The sequence below is a fragment of the Siphateles boraxobius genome, unplaced genomic scaffold (assembly GCF_051911475.1).
Source record: "Siphateles boraxobius isolate OS27281-9 unplaced genomic scaffold, OSU_SipBor_1 8, whole genome shotgun sequence".
NCBI lineage: Eukaryota > Metazoa > Chordata > Actinopteri > Cypriniformes > Leuciscidae > Siphateles > Siphateles boraxobius.
Genome location: NW_027509208.1, coordinates 33227493 through 33243935, shown reverse-complemented (window position 1 = coordinate 33243935; position 16443 = coordinate 33227493). Strand labels below are relative to the sequence as shown.

At 38.7% G+C, this 16443-nt stretch overlaps 2 protein-coding genes across 27 annotated transcripts in view; both read left to right on the top strand.

The window, feature by feature from the left end:
- ptprk (protein tyrosine phosphatase receptor type K) overlaps window positions 1–2720 on the top strand; it is a 238228-nt gene extending 235508 nt beyond the window's left edge. For all 26 annotated transcript variants that reach the window (XM_077221141.1, XM_077221139.1, XM_077221143.1 and 23 more), the window contains 2 exons: window positions 494–629; window positions 1733–2720. In XM_077221141.1, the coding sequence (XP_077077256.1) occupies window positions 494–629; window positions 1733–1786 (190 nt within the window). In that variant the 3' untranslated portion in view covers window positions 1787–2720. The remainder of the gene's footprint in view (window positions 1–493; window positions 630–1732) is intronic.
- A 760-nt stretch (window positions 2721–3480) lies between these two features.
- Window positions 3481–16443, top strand: part of themis (thymocyte selection associated) — a 29150-nt gene continuing 16187 nt past the window's right edge. Inside the window, exons 1-4 of the mRNA XM_077221146.1 lie at window positions 3481–3831; window positions 5154–5291; window positions 8370–8831; window positions 10269–11338. Coding sequence (XP_077077261.1) covers window positions 3741–3831; window positions 5154–5291; window positions 8370–8831; window positions 10269–11338 — 1761 coding nt within the window. The 5' untranslated portion in view covers window positions 3481–3740. The remainder of the gene's footprint in view (window positions 3832–5153; window positions 5292–8369; window positions 8832–10268; window positions 11339–16443) is intronic.

Below are 16443 nucleotides of genomic sequence, written 5' to 3'. Positions count from 1 at the left end.
GAAAATAAGTGCACTTCTTTAAAAACACAATGATTTGCTTTGAAACTTTAATTTGATATTACACTTTTTAAAAGATGTCAAGAAACACAGTCATGAAAGTGTCTAAGTGGACATAAATGGCCTTTTTTTAATTAAAATGATATTATCAGCAAGTACAGTTTTTTAAATACACAGTCCTGATTTGAAGTACACTGCAACACAATGCAGCACATTCTTGTTCTCACGAGAAACCCCAGTAAGCAGGACAATCTACATAAGGTAACTATAAAGATCCCGCATTGCTCTCGAGTGGGTTTCTCCATGAGAATATATGTGATGAGGAAGTCTTTGCACACACATTAGTACAGTGGTCCAGTACGGGGAAACTCATCTGACGTGTGTGTGTGTGTGTGTGTGTGTGTGTGTGTGTGTGTGTGTGTGTGTGTGTGTGTGTGTGTGTGTGTGTGTGTGTGTGTGTGTGTGTGTGTGTGTGTGTGTGTGTGTGTGTGTGTAGGAATGGAGGCGGCCGCAGTGGGATGTTCTGTGCCATCAGTATCGTGTGTGAGATGATAAAGCGGCAGAATGTTGTTGACGTCTTTCATGCGGTGAAGAGTCTGAGGAACAGCAAGCCCAATATGGTGGACAGTCCGGTATGAACAGCACCTCTCACACACTACACTAACATACACACTCAGTAGTGTTAGCAGGATGAGGAAGTCACTGGAGGCAACACCTACAGTACTTAGCCTTGTTACATGTAGTTACTATAGTAATATGGTTAAATTATGTATAATTACAAGCAAGGTGTCATTGTTACAGTGTAATTATATAGTTAAGTACTGCGTAATAATAATTAACAACAAGCACTTACTATTGTTGGATAGGATTTGGTCGAGGGTTAATTGCATGTAATTATGCATAATTTACTGTTATTACTATGGTAAGTACATGTAACGTATGTAACAAGGACACTGTAAAATAAAGTGTTACCAAACCTGTAGGAAGTACATGTGTTTCATTAACAGTACTCAGTGCTTATTTGTCTAATTACACTGTAACAACATCACCTTAAAATAAAGTGTGACCTCATTGTATTTTCTGTCTTGTTGTCCAGTAAGAATATCCCAGTATCCTTAAAACTAGATTTACATTTACTTGAGAAGCGTTATATATGACAATAAATGTGTATGGCTGTGGAAAATGGCACATCCTCTGAAAACACAATTCTGCACCTCAAGTCAATTCATCCTGGAGTTTATTTACTGGAATCAATGAAAATACTGATTAGGAAAAATATGATGCATCATAACAAATGCTTTTTAACGGAGACTAGCACTGAGATTTCACACTATAAATACAAATGTACATAAACATAAACATTGACATGTAACATTGAACAATAATTTAACACAACGTAAGCCTAACATCATTTATATAAAAGCCCATGGTATGTCTCTCTTTTTTTCCTTTTTTTTTAAAGACAGAGAAAGAATTTTTCTTACCTATTTTATTCTTATTTTTAATTATTTATTGTATTCTCATTTATTTACAAATTGATGTCTATATGTTAATTGGCCAGCAAGTTGATAAATAAAGAGTAAATAGCATTGAGAGAGATGTTTTGATGATAAGCTGTTGTGGCCTCAAACATTCACCACATCCTCTGTAAAGAGCCAGTGTTTCTGTTAAGCTCATATTAGCGCTCATCGATGTGCACTGTGTTCACTCTCATGATTTGCACTTGTCTTCACAGGAGCAGTACCGTTTCTGCTACGACCTGGCCCTGGAGTACATCGAGACATCCTAATGTTTCCCAACCAGACCTTCTCTTACGAGCGCCGTTTAAATGTCTGTGCATCCGTGTTGACTTTCATGGGATTCAAGTGCCGGTTCATGTTTCGTTTTGTTCTTTTTTTACAGCCATTTGAAACACTAAGGCCGAGCTGTTGCATGCTGAAGACGCTCTTTATTTGCGTGTGTCTCTCACTGTTCCTGTTAATAACATGTGTAGCTGTACTCGTGTGGATGGACATTGTGTTGAAAGGGGAAGCGTGTAACTTTGAACACTGCACTCCGCTCTAATGGCTGGCTTATTACGTTTCTTCTTTTCCTTTTTGGTAGCAGATGATGAGCATAAGCCAAAGACTTGTGTAAATATGTCTATAGGGATGAAGCACATTGTTTGTATTTATTGTTTACTTGCATTTTTGAAAGCTCAAAACAATCATTATCATTCCCTGTTTAGCCTAAATTTTCACTGGAAACACTCTTTGTATGAGACAGATTTAAGTAGTGTTCTTTTTTGTTGTATTTGAAAAAATGTATTTTCCTTTTTTATTTGAAATCTTTACGTGTTAAAGTGTTTTGTTTTACGTATCGGTTGTGATTTTTCTGAGGAGATCTCCGAGAGGGACTCCGGAGAAAAGAGAAGAGCTCTATTTTTTCTGATGTTTTCACATTTGTATTGTGCTGGAAATTGAGAAGAAAAAAACACAAACAATGAAGTGTATCATTAAAAATATATACAGTATTAGACTCTAGTGTATTTAGGATCAAAGCCAAATTAAGAAGAAAGTTGCAGCCAGTATTGATGCTGATCATTTTATAGAAAACAAAACAACAACAACAAAATTCATCATGTGAAATAAGTTATGTATTTTTTGTCTGTAGTTGTTGGCTTTATGGCTGTAATACAATGTCAAAAAGTACAAATACTTTGAATAAAAAAATGATATGTGAAAGAATGTGTTTCATCTGATTTAAACTGAGTACGGTTGGAATTAATTTGGAGAATTTACCCGTTTTGAAAATGCCACAGTATTGCTGTAATAAATGGTCCTTTTAACAGTAATAGACTGTAAAACTGTGACAGTGAAACCTGTTAATTGGTCAAGAGTAAGTTGTATTGCTCCTGTATATACAGGGAAAACTGTAATAGATCTCATTTTACAGTGAAACACTTTTAAATGTACTGAACAAATCATATTATAATTTACAATGACAAAACGTAAACTTCAGTGTGACATTTCACATTTGATCTTATTTGATCATCTTGCGTCTTATTTGCTTGTGCATTAGTGTTTTATTTTCCTTCTTATGTTCCATTATTTTTATTGTGTTCTGATGATGGTTCAGTATTTCCCTCAGCTTGTGATGAACTTTAATTCGTCATGTGTTTTTCTCTTTAATATGGTGTAATTATATGTTATATAAGTGCAGAGTGGCCTAGTTAACTCAGTAGAAAAAGGCTGTTGGATTTACCAGTTTACATTTTTTTGTAAATTACAGTTTTAAAATGTAAATTCTAAATGTTGCTCTGTAAATGTTAACTTTAGTGTTTTTTACTGTTTTTTTTTTTCTGTAAGAACTACAAGATTATTTTTTTAAATTATTTATATTGCAGTGACACCGTGGCGTTGGATGAACGCTTGTTTCGGGGATTTGGATCCCTGTTTGTTTCAGCTTAGCTTTGGCCCTGGTGTCATGAAGTCAGGCAGAGGATGTGGGATTAGTGTATCATAGTACTTTTGCAGAATCCCCGGTGCAGCTCTGCTTAACAATGCGTTGAGTTGTGGTCTTCGAGCTGAAGGTGGCTTCCTGTCCTCCTCCTCCTCCTCTGCGCTCGATGCCTCGCTGTCTCGTTCTCGATCTGCTCTTCTGAGCTGAGGGGCATCTGGAGGGCCAAAGGGCATCAGGGTTTTCCTTTATGGACAAGCCTTCGCTGTCAGCTCTAAAGCATCTCCTCACACACAAAGCAGAAGATGGCTACGACACTGCATGAATTCACACAGTTTGTGGATCCTAAAACTTTCCCTCGAGTGCTTCAGATCCAGTCAGGAATATACTATCAAGGTAAGCCAATCCCTGCTCAGAACTCTTCTGGTCCTCGCTGTCAGATAAAAGCTGTGATTATGAGTTCTGAACGTCGTAATATCTCGAATATCCGTCTCACGTATTGGCCTAGGTGAGGGTTTGCCGTTGAGAAACAAACTGGAAATGTATTTAATAATTGATAAGTTAACTTCTTTTTCAAACAAGTATTTTTTATATAAAAGACAAAATAGACAATGTAATCCTGTTACGTAATTTGGTTTTGAAGAGGGGCACTAGGGGTATAACAATATAGGCCCTATCGTGTCACAATACATCGCAATACAAAAATGCAACAATGTATCGTGGATAGTGACAAAATGTATTGTGTATAGTTCATCCAAAATAAAAATGACTGTGTGAGGGAAAAAAATCAAGTTTGCAGAGTTTAAGTGTCAGTACTACATTAAACTGACACTTTTTAAACTGGGGGGGGGGGGGTATTTATGGGTCCTGATAATGCCAAATGTCTGATGTTAGCAGTAAAAAGTGGCATACATTATTTTAAAATATGTAGTCAGTGAAAGAGTGCAAGCATGTTCATCTAAAATAATTAAGTATTTTCATCTCCAGAATCATGAATATTGTTATTCTGGTGTCTCTATTGTCCTGTGCTTTGTTTCCAGCATCAAGTCCAAGCCTGTTCATTTACACACACAATGTAATATCAAATCTAGCATTTTAATCAACAGTACATTTTTTGTTAACCTTTCATCATATGTCTTGGAGTATCGCAATAATATGGTATTGTGAGTTCACTATCGTCGTGATATATAAAATCGTGACACAAGGGTAGCGTTACACCCTTAACTGGCACGGGACGTTTTTACATAAACCAATGTGAGCTTTGGCATTGCATAAAACTCAAAACATTCCTTCCTTACAGTATATATATATATATATATATATATATAGTTTTTTTTTTAAATCAACCATATGATTTTGCAAAAAAATAAAACTCGTTTTAAATGATTTAGAGGTAATTGAAACTAGCAAGATGACTGAATGACTGAATTTATCAGTTGAACAAAGAAAACAAAGAAAAGTTTATTTTCAAACCACATGATATCAAGAGCGGAAACCACCCGGTGTCTGATCTTTTTCTAGCTCTCTTCGGTTTGTAATATGCCTGATGTTCGTGGTGTCATTAACTGTAAATATAATTTTTAACTGCTCAAAATGCCACTTCACTCCAGTACTCCGATTTGTGCAGCAATAGTTTTACAGCAATCCAAGCTAAATGGACTGGAATACTGAGAGCTTGAAATGTTTAATATGAGTGTGAAAACACTGGTGTTTTTCAGGCTGCGTGTATGAGATGTTTGGAAGAGAGTGCTCTCTTTCGACAGGAGATCTGCTGAAAATCATCGACATCACCATCACCAGATTCACAGCACTGAGCTCCAGCAACACTCAGATCGACATACCGGTGGAGTATCCAGGTACCAGAGTTACAAACTAAAGTCATTTCTTTCTTTTATATACAGATATTTTAAAATCTCTTCAAAGTTTCATTTTATTTTCATGCCAATTTTTTTGTTTGGAAAGCAAATTCCAAAACAAATGATTTGTATCTTGGATTTGTAAGTGATCTGGTTATTGTTGGTTGAAATGCGGCAGACGTAAACTAAACTCACTCAGTCCATTTGAGCAGCAGCTTCCATTCAGTTGCAGTTTTGCTTAGTATTTACCATATTATACCCTCAAAAGTATATAAACCTTAAATTTATCCCATCATCAGTTTGTTTCTGAATTAACTTTAACAATACTCTCAGCCCTGTACCCCAATTATGCTCCAATTATGTTTCCCTTTTTAATTAAAATGCTTAAAATGAATTTAAAAATTTCAAAAATAGTTTATTCTAAAACAGCAAAAAACTCCACAAGTACATGTCAAATGCCAATGCATAAAACATAGACTAACACCTAAAAAAATGTAGAGTATGTGTGCGTATGCTAGTACTTTCACAGTTGTGTCAGATGTCGGCTTTCCATTTTGTTCAGTCTTTGTGGCCCCAATAGATGTAACCGGGGGAAGTTGTGTTGCAAATCTCCCCGTCTGCTCAGCAATGAAAATTGTTTGTTAGTTTTTTGATATTTTGGTGAACGTTTTGAGTCGGTGTTTTTACATCAAACTCAATAAGAGAACTTGGTGAAATTTTTATTTCCCTACCTCAATTTTTTTTTTTCTGTCCATGTTTTTTATGAATACACCGTGGCTCTTGACATCTGCTGTCACCTCAGGCAGGTTGTGCTCCTGTATGATAGAGATTTTAACCCTGTATATCATTTCTGAGTGGTTAAACTGACAGTGATACTTCATGTTTCAACCATCCTGATTGTTGACTGGCTAGAGACCCGGCTGTTCTTACTGTACTGAGAAGATCAATCCACCAGCAAAGAATAGTGAAAGTGAAGTGATTTTGTGTCTCTTGTTGATGTACGGTGGAGTGTCGATCTCTCAGGCTTCTGGAGAGGGTGTAGATCTGGGTGTAGAAGTGAGAGGAAGAATGAGGAAACAAATATTAGTGTCTTGAACCTGGTGTGAACAGCGACGAGTGAAGCGGGAACACATGCTGTCTTAGGCCCCGTCCACACTACTGCGTTTTCGTTTAAAAACGGAGAATTAAAACGAAAACGATCTCCGTCCACACCAGCGTTTTAGCTGCGTATTAGAATTGATCTCCGTCCACATTAAAACGACTGAAAACTCGGATCACGTGACCATTCTCCAACACTGTGCATGCGCGTGCCGGTGTAAACAGGAAACAGATGGACTATTCCTCAGATTTGATGAGGAAGCAAGTAACGTTAGCTACCTCTGCAAAGATTAGAAAATGTCGAAGACCAGAGATTTCTTTTCATGGACCGCCGCTGCACACGGGAATTGTCATAGATCGCTCGAATAATAGTTTGCCTCCGGCGCATGTAGGCAGTTATAGCATTGTAAAATGCAGAATTTGCTTGCACAACAGCTGCTAACAAAGACATCAAAGTCAGTAACGCTTGTAATTCGTTATCCATGTTGCACTCACTAACATCAGCTACGTAGTCCAGGATGTTTTTGTTTGTTTTCTTCCGGTGACGGGAGATGTGATGGGTGGCTGACGAATCAGGGAAGGATACGTCATGGGTGATGACACCCAATCATAGAGCCGAGCGTGACCTTCTACGTCATCGTTTCTAAACTCCTCCGTTTTGTCCCGTCTACACTAAAGCGCCCTCCGGAGATTCAAAACGAAAAACGGAGCTGCAGCGTTTCTAAACTTCTCCGTTTTGGGTCTTCGTTTTTCCCGTTTTAGTGTGGACGGGAGGTGCAAACGTAGCAAAAGGTCTCCGTTTTTAAACGAAAACGCAGTAGTGTGGATGGGGCCTTAGGCTCTTTAAAGGCCAAACACACTACTGCCTTATTGGTTATTTGCAGAGGTTTGATCCTACTGTTATAAAATGCAAATGTGGTCTGTGAAGGTCAGCTGCGCATCACACACAACCCTGAGATTGTCCCGGATAGCTCTATACATGACGATCCTAGCCGAATGGAAAAGTGTTGGGCTGGATTGGAGGATGATAAGCTCTGTCTTCACTTGACTGAGTTAGAGATGATGGACATGTAACTACTAAGATGTGAAAAAGTCTTATTGCCTTATTTTGCCTAGGGCACAAAGTCCCTTTTAAGGCAAGTCATTTGACTCAGTGGCCATCTTTGAAACACCAGCTGTTTCAGTCATACAGTGCAGCTCCAATCTCTCCGAATGGGGAAACATCAGATTCTCCAAAGCTGTTTAAGCTATTAATTTTCATTTTTGAAATCATGCCCTGCACTTTTTTGCACTTTCGCACTGTATGTGTGGCCTCTGGACAATAAAATCTTATGAGCTTTTTGGCCAATTTTTTTTGTGCAAATCTTTTTTCAGTTTTTTTTATTTTTATTTTTTTATCTAAGCACCCCAAGAAGTTAATTCATCTGTATGGGAACAGTGTTGGCGCTACACCTTTCCATCCCCTTTTTTCGTATTCAAAATCACCAATGAAATCTGACAACTGTCTCATAAATTGTGTTTCTAAATGCTTAAATCATGACAAGAAAAGATAATTTTTCAGGCTGGACCAACAGCAGCTCCAGTGACTCAATGACATTACCAATTTGCGATTGGCTCTTTTATTTACAAGGAGGGACTTATTCTGCTATATTGCGCATTGCACTTTCTCCCATTGAATGTAATTTAAGTGTGCCATCTTTGTATATCTAAAGTCTTTACTTTCAAGTAAGCCAGGACTGTGAACAATAGGGCAGGTGAAAGCCTTAAAGTCCACTTGAGAATTCACAGTGGTTAGAAGCCTTTCAAGAAAGCCAGGACTGTGACTGAGCGACCCACCAAAAAATAGGTGTACGATGCCCTTGTTAATGACTCACTAAACAATTTATGTGTTTGTACAATTATTATAATTCACATTCTCTATGTTGTCTCCAATTTTGCTCTTATAACGGCTAAATTTTGGCATTGTTCTGTGTGTGACAGGTTTGTTTAGGCTGGTGTCTGACAGTCAGCCGTACCGAAGCATTCAGGAGATAGCCGCCTCACTGAAGATCAGCTCTCATCGGCTGGGCCAGCCCGTGTTCATCAGCTGTCAGGAGATTCAGCTGCCTCAGGGCTTCATAAGAGAGAGAGACAGCTTCAGGATCACCGGCGTCTCCCACGAGCTCCACGCTGGACACGTGCAGTGCGAGCTGCTGCTCAGAGAGCCCAAGTTCTGCTTCAGCCTGAGCTTCTCCCAGCAGGGACACTTTATAGAATGTGAGGACGACCAGTTTTACACCCTGAAAGAGGTCGCGGAGTGGAAAATCTCCAAAGGCAGGAAGAGGACTGTAACCGAGGTCAAAGCTCCGGCCAAGAAGGACTTCTTTTTTTCCAGTTTGTTGGAGAATGTATCTGGAGAGCTGACACTGACTCCAGTGTATGAACTGAAGGCTGTTACGAGTCGTGAGTATGACACTAGTTTAATTTCTATTCTAGTGGTGTGCACATACTTTATTAATAACAAAATTATAGCGCAGCAAATCTTTTTTCTCTCTCTTGTTTTCCTGTCAAAACATCTAAACCAGAAGAACCAAAGATATACTCATTTTTGTTCACAGAGAAATCTAACAAAATTTAATGAGCTTTATGCTTAAAATGAAAATACAATTTGCCAAAGGCATGAGAAAAAATAATTTGTTTTCCCTTATAATTAAGTTATTTCTTTCTTTTTTACTATAAATCTTTCTCTGAAAACAAGAGATAATATTTTACTTTTCAAGTTAATGTATATTATTTAAAGGACATTTAGTTCACTGTTTGCAAGTTTGGTTTGATTAAAACGAACCCTGATGCGATTGCTCTGTTAGTGCGGTTGTGTGAACACTGCCATCTGAACTCTGGTGCGCATCAAACAAGCAGAGTCTCAAAATATGAACAAAACATGGACCAAAGACATGTGAACGAACCAAAAACAGGACGTGAAGTCACAAGATGCGACCCTAAAAAAGAACTCAAACTCTTCCCACCATGGGAGCAGTGTTGCCCATCACAGTTCAGAGGGATTCTTGTTGCTGTTTTGACTCCTTTACACATTTTATAAGCTCTTCATGAGTTCCAGCTTGTAAAAATATCATCATATCTTTGCACATACAATGAGTGCATTTAGCCCAACATGTTTTGGATGTTATGCAAGTTCTGTTGCAAGTTCCGTTTTAAGAGCTGTTTTGTTTTCGTTTGTTTTTTGTATCTGTATGTATGGTCTTAAAAATGGCGGTCTGAATGTTAAGTGAACCAGGACTAAAGCCTCTTTTTCTGTTTTGGTGAGAACCAAACTACTGTAGAAATGTGAACACACCAGAATAATAACCAGGATAATAGAGTTAGTTTTAGGGTTAGATGTTTTTGCTGTCTGATCATGTAAGATGAAGTTAAAAGACATGCTGGGAAAATCATTAGGCTTTATTAATGAAACACAAGTGGAAAGAGTTTCTTTGTAAAAATGTTTATAAAGTTATTCATAAATCATCATCATTCAATTAAATTAACGTATGAAAGACAGCAGTTAGTTTAGTTAGTATGTAGTTTGTTTAGACAAAAATTCCATTCTGCTCTTGTGTGCATGTGTGTGTGTGTGTGTGTGTGTTTGTGTGTGTGTGTGTGTGTGTGTGTGTGTGTGTGTGTGTGTGTGTGTGTGTGTGTGTGTGTGTGTGTGTGTGTGTGTATGGGTGTGTGTGTGTGTGTGTGTGTGTGTGTGTGTGTGTGTGTGTGTGTGTGTGCGTGCGTGCGTGCATGCGTGCGTGCGTGCGTGTGAGTGTGTGAGTGTGTGAGTGTGTGTGCGTGTGTGTGTGTGTGTGTTTTCTGTTCCACATTCCTTAAAACATGGACTCTTTCTTCCCACAGTCTGCGAGAAATTCCTGCTCATCCCGTCAAACTTGGACGTGGAGGTAATGGATGTCACAGAAGAGTTTGATTGTGACTCTTTTGTGCAGCCTCTGTCTCTTCCAGATGTTTTGAAGAGGCCTCCAGAGTTTTTTCCTGTGGTGGCCAAGATGTCAAGTGAAAGCAATTTCAAGCTTTCACCAGAGCTTGAGTCCCTTTTCCACTCAAAACAGGTGATCGTTCATCATGCTTTTTATGCCAAACGAATCCTTGCCTCGGAAATGTGCCGTGAATCAACAAGACACTTTCTTATCCCGGAGTCCTATAACGGCCGCTTCAAGCGCCGGCCACGGCAGTTCCCCACCGCCTACGATCTGGAACGGGCGCGCAGCGAGACCGAACAGATACGTGTGGTCGCCACCAGAGAGTTCGAGTCGGTGTACAGCGGGCTTGCTTCTGTTCAAGCTGGAGACGAGTTTATAGTAACAAAAGGCAAAAGCTGTGCAGTTTCACGCAATGGGATCGAGAAGACAGCTGATAAATTTGAATGTCTGAAAGTCACAGAGAAAAGCCACGGGACAGAGGTGAAGGAGCCTGTGTGCCTCCCCATGTGTTTGGAGGGGGGATTTATGGAGCTGGTTCGGGACAAGCGTCAATACACCATTGCGGAGATATGCCGATGGTTCCCGCTACCCTTCAACGTCAAAGTGTCTGTGCGTGACCTCGCTTTGAAGGTTGACGTTCTGGCTGGAGTGCCTGGTCTGCACATTGAGGAGGAGATCTCGGACCCTTGCCTCCTTGTGTCAAACCTTGACCTCTCAGAGTTCAGGGAGGTGCCAGTAAATCGTACAGACTTGATCCTTAACGTAAAACAGCGCTGGGCTGGCGAGAGTCCAACATGTAGTGGAATGTCAGCCATAGAGGAGATCTCAGAGGACTGTTACTACACACTCAGGAGGTACGCTGTCGCTACTGTTACACCCCCTCCACGGCCTCCAAAAAAACCCAAACATCCTCCACCGCGACCACCCAAGATGCTCACCTCCAGATCTGAGAGCGCAAACAGTGAGAACTCCAGCTGCTCTCTCAAGGTAAACTGTGTATTTTATTGTATTCGGTGTTACGAACTTGATGTTCAAATTGCAGCCTTAAGATGCATGTCACATTTACCTCTCCCAGACAGCAATACAGTGTCAGCCCAGATCTGGTACATGTTGATTCCACCCGTACCAGATGTGGGCCGGATCTGGGCCGACGCTATGTTGCTGTCTGGGTTGCTGGGAATCGGCATGATGAAGAATTTCATCCGTATGTGATATCCGATTCCTTTTGCAATTTTCATGTGAGGTTTAAGTTTGGTGAAATATGGCACCTAAATTCACTGTGGCAATCATTAGCAAACCTTTTGGTTTGGCACTGACCTCAGTGTGGGAAAATACTCGAAATTTATCAACAAACCAAAACTGAAGATCCACAATGAACGAGGATCATTTTAAAATGTTAAATAGTAGAATATCTTTTAGGGCTAGACGATTAATTGTATTTGCGATAATATCGTGATATGATGAAATGCGATTTTGTAACCGCAAAAGCTGCGATTACACTGGTCACGTGACACGCGAGAGAAAAGCAGTCTTTAGATCAAGCATCAACTTGGCACGCTACGCATAGGTCTGGCATACAGGAAAGAACAGTTTATTTTTATTTATGTGATAGTGTTATTTATTCTCTCTCCAACAATTCTGGGTTGATTCAGAGAATTTAAGAATCGAGTCTGAGCTTAGTTTTTAAACACAGATGCTTGATGACGCTGCGCGTGCTTTAGAAACAACCGTATTCTGCTTGCTTCTAATTTCTCTCTCTCACACACACACGACACCGCTCGAACCTTCCGAAAAATAAGCTTTCATAAAGTTCGGGGTTTAAGCGAATTACAAGGACAGTCGCGGGCTTTCATTGCACAGGTTTTGCCGCTTTGATGTTACTCTTGCAGTGCTCGGTCTTGGCCGCCGGAATAGGGCTTGGGCGTCGTGACGTCATCACTTGGCGTTGCCGCCATTTTGGCAGCTTCCTTTACTACTACTCGGACTACTGCGCACTGTTTGTAGACGTACTTCCTCTCAGTTCTGTGGCTTAATTTGATTTAAGTCACGTTATTTCAACCATGGTAACCCGTTGCTGTATTGTGGGGTGTAACAGCGCAACACATAATCATCATGGGAAAAAGATAAAAAATGGATTAACTTTCCACTGCTTTCCTGCTTGGAAGCGCACCCACGGAGACCTAGTATCCGAGATAACAAAGAGTCGTCGGCTCGCTTGGATCTCGGCTGTAAGACGACCAAACATAACCTTCCACAGTATCCCGGTGTCGATGAGAGTGTGTTCCCTGCATTTTCATTCTGGTACGTTAAAAGAAGTCTCATTGATGCGTTGAGAGTGCAAGACCTGAGGAGACATAAATGAACATACATTATGCATTTGTTCATTTGTCTTAAAACTGGAAAAAGACAGTAGTAATAATAAAGTAAAACTTTACATTAAAAAATGACAGATAAGGACAACACTTCATTATGTTTCATTCTATGCAGGAAACCAAACATTAACCTCAACCCCTCAGTAATGTGTACATGACATATAAATGACATTTATATATACGACAGTAAATAACAGCCATATCACCCTGTATTATTATTATTATTAACATCTGAATATTAATTTATATAGCTTAAGTCGAATTCATGATGAAGACAGCGGAAAAGAGCTCAAAATACGCGAGAAACCCGGAAAACTACACTTTTGAAACACATAGTTAAAAGTACATGTGAATGGTTGTTAGCACTAACAGTTACTAAACTAGCAGCTAGGTGGAGCGCACCTTACCTTTGTCCGGATTACTGCGTTCCCACTGTTCGTTATGATGATCTGCAGCTCCTGAACCCATCCATTAGTGAACTGAACATGCGACTCCAATCCCTTGTAGCTTCGGAACTGTTCAGAGGTGTATGCGCTCACACCACAAACAAGGTAGCTGAATATGTCGTTTATACAAAACTGCGGCAGCAAGTCCTCGTCGGTGCTCCACTCTTTATGTGAAATTTCATAAGGATCCAAACCGTTTATAATGGCGATTTTGTCCACATATCGGTCCCTGGCTTCCCTAGATAACCTATCGCGGTAAATTGCACATCCTTTTAGGTGTTTTAACATATTTATTTTCTTTTCTTTCTCTCAACTCTGCTTCTCCTCGTTCGGCTTGCTGTATGTTTACATTCGTATAGCTGTCAAGATGGCCGCCACGTCCCAGAATGCAACGCGGCGCCCAAGCCCTATTTTCCTTACAAATGCTCCACAAAGGCATTATTATATCTTTTGGAATGCAGTTGGCTTATATATTAAAAATATGAAAATCACTGAGAAAGCTGTTTTCATTTTAAAATAGTTACGCGCGCTTTGTGAAGAGTGCTCGTGCATGCGGCTGTGATCGACTCATTGGTTAAATGTACTTGCATCTCAAAATGCTTTTGACGCGAAATTAATGTAAACACGGTCAGTTATATCTTAAACCAACAGGACAAACCACATTTACAATTTCAAAAGAGATATGTGCATTAGTGTGAATGCAGCTTATCGTTTAGCGGGAAAATCACTACAGCTCTTGAATGGAAAACGTTCAGACAGTCTACTTTTAAATACTGAAAGCACTCTTTGTTTATTGCTTGTAATGTTTTTTTTTTTGTTCCTCTTTATTTACTAGCTTTTATATTTTGAAGCTATATTAGTTTATAGCCCATTTACAATTCTTAACATGTAATTGGTTTAATTAAATGTGTTATAGCTATATATATATATTTAAAGTATGTATTTACACATGTAATTAAATACATATTTTAAGTGTTATTAAGATTAATTAATAAGAAAAAAATTAGATCAGATCATGAGCTGTCTAAAGATTCCCATCCCTACTGTTCAATGATGTATTGCTTGTCTTTGTCGACTAATACAGAAGGTAAAGAACTTAAAGTAATCGCATATTAAATCGCAATCGCAATATTGGTTAAAAAAATCGCAACTAGATTATTTTCCATAATCGTTCAGCCCTAATAGCTTTCGATGTTCACTGTCCTTATAATTTTACGGCTTTCTACAACATACTAATTTCGGGGTAAAGAGGGTTTCATCAGTCTGCTATGGAACAAACTTGTGTTTATGATGAACTAGTCACTGGATTTGAAAGTAGTCCTTGGATTTGCCAGAATATGTGGCTTCACATGTTTGAAAGAATATTCAGAGTTTAGTTTAAAGCCCTTAGAAGCAACCCAGACGGCAACATAGTGTCGGCCCAGATCTGGCCCACATCTGGTACACAGGGAATACACATGTACCAGATGAATGCCAGATCTGGGCCGACACTATGTTGCTGTCTGGGAAGTAGCCAAACAAGATATATGGGTGGCATGTATTTCTTACGCTGATAATCAAAAGTCAGGCTACATAAGACTCAACTGAAGCAAAGGGCAGAAGTTTCATTATTCATAGAACTCTCTTAAGTAAAAAATACAGAACATTAACATACTTAGAAGAAAATACATGTCAAATTTACCCATGTTATGAGTAATGAGTTAGACTGCAAAAATTACTTTTTAAATTGTATGTAGAATACTACTTCTGTATTTTGTCTACTACACTTGCAGATATTTTATAATTTGAAAAAATCTGCCAATGCACAATACATGGATATTGGATAATGGATAATATTTTAATAAAGTCCATCCTAAGTATCACTATCATCGCATTAATTGCTCAAGACACCCAAACTGATGAAGTTCTAATGGTTCTCAGCTTTGTGTGACTTTGTGTGTTAAAAGCAAAACTAAACAACGACTAAAAATGAAAACATGACAATTATACAGTCTATTATGTTAATTTATGAAGGGATTAATTTGACCAGAAAAAACAGGTTTATGAAACATAAGATGTCACACATTGAAAGAGGCCTTTATTGCCACTATTACACACATAGTAAACAATATCCAGAGAATTACTTGGGAGAAAAAAAGCCCAAGACATTCCTGAAATGATCTGTGAATAGTCAATGTCCACCAAATCCCGTCATCTTACCTGGTCAAGCTGGAGTTCATCATGGAAATGTTTGCTTATTATCTAAATAAACAAAGTTGATACAAAACACATAAGAACACACACACACTGTCTTTCAGTCTGTAGACAGATAGGCTCTTGAATGAAGAACATTTCATTATATTAAAAATGATTTTTGAAAATAATTGTAATGGGTGGCATACTAAATTACATCATGGCTGAACTGCTCAATTCTTAATGCATTGTCTTATTGCATATTCCACCAGGAGGCACTGTAGCCTACACTCCTACGGGTGTTTCTCGAACAGTTTTATAAGACTTATCTTCTACCATATTATTACTGCACACCTCACTGGTGAAAGGGCTTCTCTGGCTCATCAGCAACTTATGTTCTTGCAAATGTGTGTGTTGTGTATAAAGGTCTCTCAAAAATTAATTATTATTTTTCACATTTTGTTTCTGTTACACTTTCAGATTTTCATCCTCATAGACATTGTTGGTGGAGGAGACCAAAAAAATTGATAGAAAGATGTAAAAAAGAAAGACTTTGTTATAAACTGTATAAAACTGAGTATTGCATTTTTTGCCTGACCTATAATGATACATGTATAATAGGGAACAACAGGGCTAAAGGCACCTCTAAACCACAAGATGTGGAAAAAAACTCTACTGTAGGGCTATTCAATTAATTTGGAATTGGGGCCAGTTCATGAAACTGCAAAATAAGGGGCTGGAGAACCTCCCCTGAACCCTCCACAACCTGGTTAAATTATCATTATACAATTCACAGAGAGCAATACAAAAATCTATTTTTTTTTCCCAAAAATGTCAAGAAATCATTTAAGTAAAAAGGGAAAAACACTTGAAACACATCAATATATTTGATTTGATACAGACATAGGTTTGTATCATGTAGTGTGTCATGTCATATCATGTATTTCATGTATCCTAATCATCCCCATATACACTATATTGCCAAAAGTATTGGGACACCACTCCGAATCATTGAATTGAGGTGTTTCAATCACTTCCATGGCCACAGTTGTATAAAATCAAGCACCATACAGACGACTCAACAAACATCTGTGAAAAAAGG